This window comes from Laccaria bicolor, genomic scaffold, assembly GCF_000143565.1.
Source record: "Laccaria bicolor S238N-H82 LACBIscaffold_46 genomic scaffold, whole genome shotgun sequence".
NCBI classification, from domain to species: Eukaryota; Fungi; Basidiomycota; class Agaricomycetes; order Agaricales; family Hydnangiaceae; genus Laccaria; species Laccaria bicolor.
The window spans coordinates 148763-157849 of NW_001889917.1; the positions used below are offsets into that span (position 1 = coordinate 148763).

Sequence of the window (9087 nt, forward strand, 5' to 3'; positions counted from 1 at the left end):
ACAGTCACACTGAGCCTCAGTGGCACTCACCACGCCATATACCATCTCTCTCAGAATCTCCCACCCATGAACCAGTCCCAACACGACAAATTCTGAGACTGAAAATCAGCCCAATGTCAGGATCACAAGCATAAACCCTGTCCAAACTGCACAAACCACATCCAGTGAGGGCGTGAAAACAATGAGTGCCCCATGTGGTTGACAATAAAAGCTGCCAGTGTTGAGACAAGCAATCAACTGCCTGAAGTGCATGACAGGACTTGGACATGGCCCCATCTACACAAGTCCGACACCAACAAAGGGATGGGTATATTCCAAAGAAGTGCAGGATATCTAAGCGACCACAATGCGATACACATGGCATGGTGTGGGATGACACCCCTCCAGGTGGAAAATGGTGGGGCTGAGAAGCTAAGGGATCTGAGTTGCGGCTGGTATATGGCCAACTACTTCCCTGCTGTTACAAACATACTTAGAGTGGTGAACATGACAGAGAGAAGGGTGTTGGTGAAAACAGACTTAGAGTGGTGAACATGACATAGAAGTGGGGTATTGGTGAAAACAACCTTAGAGTGGTGAGCATGGCTGGTAGAAGTGGGGTGTTGGTGAAAACAACCTGAGAGTGGTGAACATGGCTGATAGAAGTGGGGTATGGTGAAAATGGCAGAGAGAAGTGGGGTGTTGGTGAAAATAATCTTAGAGTGGTGAACATGACTGATAGAAGCGGGGTATTGGTGAAGACAACCTTAGAGTGGTGAAAATGGCAGATAGAAGTGGGGTATTGGTGAGAGCAAACTTAGATGAGTTTTGAGGGGAAAAAAAGCAATGTACAAAATGATGAGAAAACTGCAGCAGAAAAACCAAGTTTTTTTCTTGAAACTGGGACCCCAGATACCCTGTGACACTGGTCAGATATGTTTGAGCCATGTGACAAGCCTAAAAGATTTTTCAGCAGTGTGATATGCTTAGAACATATCCAAGCAATGTCACACCACTGAAATATTTCTAGCCATTCTGGCACACCTCAAACATTTCTGGCCAGTTCATTCCAGTGTCATCCCCATTGTCGAGTATGGGTGCAGGTGGTGACTGTGACCGTTCTTTGCGCTTATGGCTTGGATGAGGGCTGGGACTTCCACGGATAGCGGTAAGTTGTTCATCATATGCCTTTTTACAGGCTGGTGTCAATTGGATATGTTGATTAACGGCTTTCTGTGTAGGTTTTGGAGCCTTGCAATGAGGGCAGCAAACCATTGGCATTGTTGGACTGTTGATGAGGGTTACAGAGAACTTCTGCGACTCCTGGAGCTCAGTATGGTGAGTAATACATATTGGTCATTGTCTCAACGGCCGAACTGATGATATCCGACCCAGTCGCATGTGCTGATGAATGTGAAATAGGGGCCTGGATGGCGCAATCGTCTCTTCAATATTCAGGAATAATCAGGCCCACTCAATCTGCAGCCCCTCTTGCCTCAACCATCACCAAGTCACGTCCTCAACGCTGCGACGTGTTGTTGACATGTTGGGCTTCGTTGAATGTTTGGATGCCATCCGTATAAAAGGTTGCAAAAATGCTTGTGAGTCGTTAAGTCTTTCAATTTGAACGACGTACTCTCATTTTACCCTGCCTCACAGCATAAGCTATTCTCAAACCACACTCTCATCGTACTCTGATCAATGCCGACAGCTCGAAAGACCTATGCTGGTATGTTGCCTCATACATTGTCGGCTTTGGTCATACTGATATGATGTTCTTCTAGCTGTGGCGAGGACCACTGTTTCTAAAGTAACACCCACCTCCCATAGCCACCCAGAAGAAAATCGTACATTGATCATGTCTACTAAACAATGTGATCCAACATTTTAGATCCAGATACTCGCAACCAGGCTGGACGTACATCCTCCAACAAGGAGAATGCAGGTGTGTAATTACTTACTAACATCCCTCCCTATCTAATTTGCCTTTATCAGCTGTAACCGATGATAAATGAGCTAGTGAAGGTCGTGTACGTAAGCCCTCTGAGAAGGTAGCCAAACAAAGTAAGTTATATCTACTTATCGCGCTAGATACTTCTGACTAATTATGTTCTCAAGTGGCTGCCACACAGGAGAAGGATCGCCTCGAAAAGAAAAAAAGCGAGAAGAGCGCAAGAAAAAGAAGGCGCGGAAAGAGGCCAAAGAGGCGGGGGAGCCTCGCGCTAGTGATGATGAGCTCGAGGAGCTGCCAGATGCCATGGTGAAACAACAACACCTCTTTTATGACATGTAATCTAACATTTGGTTAGTTCACTTCTCGCACCGTTGTGTCAAAACCTGCGGAACTGGCTGCCCGTGCAAGCAGGATTCCACCCACCCCCATTCTGCCTTCTGCAACAGTTTCACGTGGTCGATCCACCCAACGCCAAGTACCTCCATCTCACTTCCAGTCTCCCTCGCACTCCCGAACACCCTCATGCTCCCAGTCTCGCTCACACTTGGGTGCCCCCTCAGCCTTGCGCTTGGGTTCTTACTCCCGCTCCTGCTCCTGCTCCCACCCTCCATCCCATTCCCACTCACACTCCTTCTCTCGCACCACTACATCTGCAGTAGGACTTCGCTCAGGCTCCCCACAGTCCGGTGAAAAGCATGCTCGCCCGCTTGAGGATGATGGTGAGGAAGAGGAGGAGGAGGAACATGATTGTCACCCCCCTCCCCCTGTTGTCCACGCACAGAAACTCAACAACGACAATTCGCGACCCAAAGCTGCAGACTACGACAGTATCAGCCAAGACACTATCCTCGCCGCAGCAAGTTACTACCGTGTTCTTCTTTTTACAGAGAACACTTTCCCCGATTCTGCCACCAAAGTACAGTTCCTCCGTCGAGCCTGGAAGCACGCCAACGACGACTCAGGTATGGAGCACCTTCTGCTTGATGCCGACGTGGCAAAAATTGTAAGTTTCTCTTCATGCTTTCATCAATGGTACACTAATTCTATTTTTTAGGTCAAGGCTTGTGGATCTCAAGCCCGCGGCAAGGCCAAGTCCAAGACTCAGGCCTTATTTGAAGTTCTTTACAGGTTCGATTCAGGTTGTGGCAAATCGGCGATCAAGAAAAACCGTGATAAGGCTGAACGCCTTAAGCATGAAAAGGGCTTTGTTTACAAGGTAATCAAGCTGATCACTACTTATTTCACCTTTTTACACTATCTGTTTTAGGAGCTCGAAGATCTTAACGATCCCGAGAGTCATCGCAAGGGGATGTACCAGCACCCCATCATTCAAAAAGCCGTCAATTGCATGTGGTTCAAGAACCGACGTGATGAAGGAATCCTCTTTGAGACTCTATTCGAGGGCATGCCCCTTCCAGCAATTGCCCTTCTCTTGACTGCGGTATGTGTTCTTCTTCTTACAAACTATATTACTCAACCGGCCTGTCTAGATTGAAGCCAATATTGATGAGTGGCTGACCAGAATCAGGGTTGCCGCTTCCTTCTTTGCCGACGAATACCGGAAAGTATACGCTTCACACCTAAACTCTCTGATGAGTTTTGCGGATTATAGCTGTGACCAGGGTATTGTAAAACGGCTTCGGTGGCGATGGTACAACTATGGGCAGTGAAGTATTTCCCTTTGTCCTGTGATACGTACTTGACTGATTGTTCTTTTGCTCATGTCGTAGTCAGCACGCCGGTGCGCCTTCCACCTCTCTCAAGGACATTCCTGCCATCCCTGTCTCTGTGTTTGCAGCTGCTGTACTGGAGTATGAGGAGAGCTCGGAGACGGATGACGATGGTGATATGCTTATTGATTAGTATTGTAGATTGTGTTTGTAAATCAACCGGAGGGGAAATATATATGTATTGGTTTCTACCTGTGCTACGTCGTACAACACTGTCTATGTCTGTCTATGTATAAAAACTGGACTTCTGTACAATGATACTATGGGGGACTATGTCGTGAGCAGGTGAGGCTATATATGTAATTATAGTATTATATAAACTGACTGTAATGCTATGGGGTACTATATAAAGGGGGGGTTGCAAAAGTGCTACTGTAGCTATCACGACTATATTGTGCAATGTCGTAACCACTTTTTTTCCTGATGAAAGCAACTGAAAGTTCAAGTGCAACTCAGGTGCAGATTGAAATTCTTCTGACTTTTACTAGGGCTGCGCACCGTACCCGTCTAGGACGGCTGGACGGGACGTCTAGACGGGTGCTCTACCTGTCGCCATTTCGATTTGGGATAAGATCTTGACGGGACAGATAGCACCTGTCTAATCCCGTCAACTGGACGGTACGGACGGCGATGCTGTGGGAAAGTTTTGAACATATCAACATCAACATCAACACTAACAATGTAGCCTTCCGTTCCCCTCGATTGAGTTTGGCGAGCTATCCTTCTGTCCATGGCAATTTCGCCTGGGAGACCGTGTTAAGCGTCGCGGGGAAGTCCAATTTGCGGTCAGTCCCTCTCAAAGCATCGTAGATTTCCTCCGTAAACGGCCCAAACTAGAGACAGTGAGCATCATGAAGGAGATGGAGGATAAAGGAAAATTGAAGGGAAACTATTAGGGAAACGATGGAAAGATGCATCGAAAGCTGATCGTTCACGTTCGTCCTTCCGTTCTCTGTGCTCTTTCTCAAAACTTTGCTCACAGCCTTTGCACAGCCTCTGTAGTGGGCAGAATCCTCAAATCTGGAGGCTGAGATGCAAGAATCAGCTCTGGCTCGGTACCATGATCCGTGAAGAGCAGTTGTTGGTGCAGGGTAAGCCCACTTCGACAATGTTCCAGTCCACTCGTCTGATTCTGATCATTTAGCGGAATCCTCGTTCCAGGTGGGTTTGGGAACCGTGGCACAGAAGGCATGATGCTCTTGCAAAGTCACCTTTTACTCACGTTGCCGTTGCAGATTTCATCTGGCGGTTCCGTCGCCTATCACGATCTCGAGGTTCTTCCTCATGAAGACACTAGGATCAAGGAGAAGGGTATTAATTTGAGTGGAAAGGTAAGTATGTTGCCCGTTGACTATGACAAAAGATGTTCTGACGATTCATTAACCCGAGCAGCATACTCCTGGTCGGACATCGTACTACTCGACGATCCATTGTCCGCAGTGGATGCCTACGCCGGCACTGTCTCCCCTGGTCGTCACTGATATCATGGGAATGCTCATTCGATACTAGCTGTAGATACATACATTATCACACACCCGTTGACAACCGTCACCTGTACGACGGCCATCTCCGTCCCTGTACCATCCTCGTCGAGATCCCAAAGGAAACACCGATGGGACGGGGGATGGACGAGACTTACCCGTTCACCACCCGTCCAGTAGACGGCCGTTCCTGTCCAGACGGACGGTGCGCAGCCCTAACTTTTACTCCCTACCCCGTAAATACATGGTGTTACCTATCTCAATGCTAGTCTTACTCCCTAGAACCTCAAAATACCTTTTCCGCCCTCAGTAACGAATGCGCACTTGGTGCGCGCAACACTCCTTCAACACTCGGGAAATGCCGAGCACTGTTGATGGGTGGTTGCCAGTGAGCAGCCATGTTGACGCCTCTACTTATCCTTTGTTCCACAACTCGTCTTAGGGTGGTACATCGACTCCATACTTCCGTTCGACATGACAACTGACTTGCTAATAGAACTCTCACCTTGCTCTCACCCACAACCACCACAGCAATTGCCAACGACGTGGCAGCCAACTGAAAGACGACACACGTCGACTCAAGATGACCACGTTGACTCAACATGATGCACATCGACTGCACGTCGACTCGACACGATGCACGTCGACTCGGCACGGCACACGTCAACACAACACACGTCGACTCGACACAACGATGACGATGCGACACATCAACGGTCCCCACCGGACATGCTGCATCGTCTGACAGTGACGACACACAATGTCATCACTTTGTCCAGCCGTTCTCGTCCATGCCAACCAAGGTGAGCACCTCTCTCCTGTCGAATAGAGAATACAGGGTGCCACGTCGCTGTCAGCAACATGGCAACCAAGGTCTCAATCGGACAACCGCCTCGCCATGTCCACAGGCAGATACCCTCAATTGAAACTCAAGGGCAGGTCCGCGACCACGAATCCGAATTGCCCACATCCCGCATCACCTCTGGGGAAGTTCCAACACCTCGTGCCCATCACCAGCACCACCAACCTATCCCTCTATTCCCATACAAGCTGCCACGTCGCCGACAGTGATGTGGCAACCAAACAACGAACAACGACCGTTCGTTGTTCTACGTCATCGAACTGGCGACGACATGCAGTGCGGACTTGGCTACGTCACGAACGAGGTGGAATTGCACAGCAACAAGGGAGGGGGGGATAGATGTGACAGATAGCCTCAATGTACGGTTCATGTTGTCTGAGCCCAGGTAAGTATATGGCCCTCTCCTCCCCATTCCTTGCTCTAACAAACAATGATGTCAGTTGTCAATTATTGACAATGGCATGTGACCACGACGGATAGCTTCGTCTACGCCCCCCAGCCAACATAATGCCGTCTCGAGCTCGACGCCAGTAAACCTTTATCCCTCCCCTTCCATCACACCATCCGATGCCACCGTTGCCGACGTCAATCCTGTAGCGCGAGCACGAAGTAGGCAACGGATGAGCACGGCCACAACCATAGACAATGACGCACCACCACGATGCGAGGGCCACCGCCATGGACGACAACACACATAGAGCACGAAAATGTGGACCACCACGATGCAAAGACACCACCATGACGAACATGATGTGGACCGCCACGACGAACACGACGGGGACCACCATGACGGACACGACGGGGACTACTCCGACAGCAACCAGGATGCATATAGATTTGCTTAATGTACATTAGTAGAGGTTTTATTACACTCTTTTTACATTTTTCCCCGTGCTATTCTGACAGAGGTTTTGTTTGTATGTGTTATGCTGCAGCACCAATTCCCGTAAGGTCATCCAAACCTGGCCAGCCGCATCCATCATTTCATGAACTGTGATTGAAGCGGAAATCACTGGAATCTATCAAAACATAATACAAGATTTATTTTACATGATTTGCAGACATGTTCTCCATAAGGAACATGCAGGGGAACGAAAACATTTCCAAAAGCACCAAACAAGCCATTGTTTACTAGTGTTGACATTACAGGCTGCCGGAATAATAACAGCTTCTGGAATAGACGCAAAGCAGCGGAAATAAATATCAAAGATGACCAGAATAAATGGCAGGATGCCAAAAACAATCAAATATAACATAATTTCAGTATAGCTATATACCTGTATATAGGTGTGTAGCAGTGTGTAGGTGGAATGGCATTTGGAATGCTGGCAAGATGCAGCTCCTACGAAAAAAATGTAAGTGCATTTTTGCAGTTTGGTTGGCATATTCCTACAGCCATGGGTGTGGTGGTGGTGGTGGAAGGGAAAGGGATGGTCACAATAGTGTGACCATGCCGCAAACAGGAGACATGACGATATGGCATGCCCTCAAGTAAGTCATGTGACTTCACCCTGCAGACTGAACAAAATCATGAATCCTTATTGCAGCTATCACTTACCTATACTAATATATAAATCATTACTCTTCTATTCATTGATCAATAGAATTACAAGTCTGGATAGTCTATTTTCGCTTTTTTGTAGTATACTTAATTAATAAGTAATAAGCAATAATCCACTGGAATCCACTGGACTCCAGTGGACTATGACTGGACTCATAGTCCACTGGACTGGGACTGGACTGAGGAAAGTGGCTTGTAGTCCAGTGAGAGTCCAGTGAACTGGACTGGACTGGGCATTGTGCAAGCCAATCTGGCCTAGCAAGTGTGCCACTGGACTCCACTGGACTCCACTGGAATCCACATGGATTACGTGGGGGAGGGTAAAGACCTCCCTGGCACAGCCCACTGCTACTCACCAGGTAAGTTGGACCGCCTTCCCATATGTGGTGCATCCCAGTTCCGCCGCCTGAGGTTGCTGTGCCATGTAGCCATGTAGCATTTGATGCTTTTGGGCGCAGAATCCTACTGCGCCCACTGCCCCTTTCAAAACCTGACTCATTTGGTTGTAGGTCAAATCAACATGCAGCAACCACCAGGCCATCAACAATGCAAGTCAGAATCACACAGGCTGTGATGCAACTGGCATTGCAGCATTTGCCTGCCCCCGAGCAGGTGCCTTCATTCCAGGCAGCATTGTTGACTTTCAGAAGGGCGAGCGCCAGCTGAACATCGACTATGCTCTTTGTGAGGTGCTGAAGAACATGGGACTGAATGGTTTGGACGATATCATGATCATATATGACATGATGTGTCAGTATCATGTTAATCTCTGGGACAGGATTGCTAACAATCCAAATCTTTCCATCTCTGAGAAGGCTAATTTGATCATGGGAATTGGTTTATTTCATGTCCATGGTCATCAGGATGAGTGCCTCTTCTGGTTGGCGACATCATTTATTCCCGGAGCTGGAATGGTAGATGGGGAAATATTGGAAAGCCTTTGGGCGCAGCTCAATGATATCTCGAGGAGCACCCGCATGGCCACCCTCGCCCATCGGGCCGAGGTCTTGGACGACCATATGAATGACAGCAACTGGAATAAAATGGTCAACATTGTCTCCTCAGTCATTACCAAGTACAGGAAGGCTGTCGTTGGTCTGGTGGACAGCAAAGACTACTTTGACCAACTGAATAGTTCAGCAGGTGAACACAACCACACATGGCAGGCAGAGATTCGTGCGGCTGAGAGCGATCAGGCACAAGGGAATTTGAAGGAGATGGATATTATGGCGCCAAGAAATCCACCCAATTGTCCAGGTAAGCTCTTACTATGCAACTTTGGTGGAACTGGCTCTGGTCCGCCAAGAGTGTGGTGCCCAAATTGAAGGCACCATTCCAGGAAGAGTGTGGCACACAAATTGAGGGCACCGTTCCAGGATCCCTGGCGCTCATGGATGCTGTGCCAGCACCGCTGGCGCTCATGCCATTTTACCTAGACTAACCAACACTACAGCCCCCCTCACCACTGCTCAAGTCCAATTAAAGCTGATGGACCAGGAGTGCCTTTCAATGGGCAGTAC

At 48.4% G+C, this 9087-nt stretch overlaps 2 protein-coding genes across 2 annotated transcripts in view; one reads left to right on the forward strand and one right to left on the reverse strand.

The window, feature by feature from the left end:
* LACBIDRAFT_310478 (uncharacterized protein) overlaps positions 1 to 927 on the reverse strand; it is a gene marked incomplete at both ends in the record, with an annotated part of 1585 nt that extends 658 nt beyond the window's left edge. The window contains one exon of the mRNA XM_001887572.1: positions 832 to 927. Within this exon, the coding sequence (XP_001887607.1) occupies positions 832 to 927 (96 nt within the window). The remainder of the gene's footprint in view (positions 1 to 831) is intronic.
* Positions 928 to 1680: 753 nt separating this feature from the next.
* LACBIDRAFT_332970 (uncharacterized protein) lies at positions 1681 to 3796 on the forward strand (the record flags this gene model as incomplete). Its single annotated transcript, XM_001887510.1, has 9 exons — positions 1681 to 1708; positions 1871 to 1924; positions 2000 to 2009; positions 2098 to 2239; positions 2289 to 2936; positions 2988 to 3149; positions 3201 to 3374; positions 3424 to 3599; positions 3664 to 3796. 9 exons carry the CDS (start codon positions 1681 to 1683, stop codon positions 3794 to 3796), a joined length of 1527 nt encoding a protein of 508 aa, XP_001887545.1.
* Positions 3797 to 9087: the final 5291 nt, after the last annotated feature.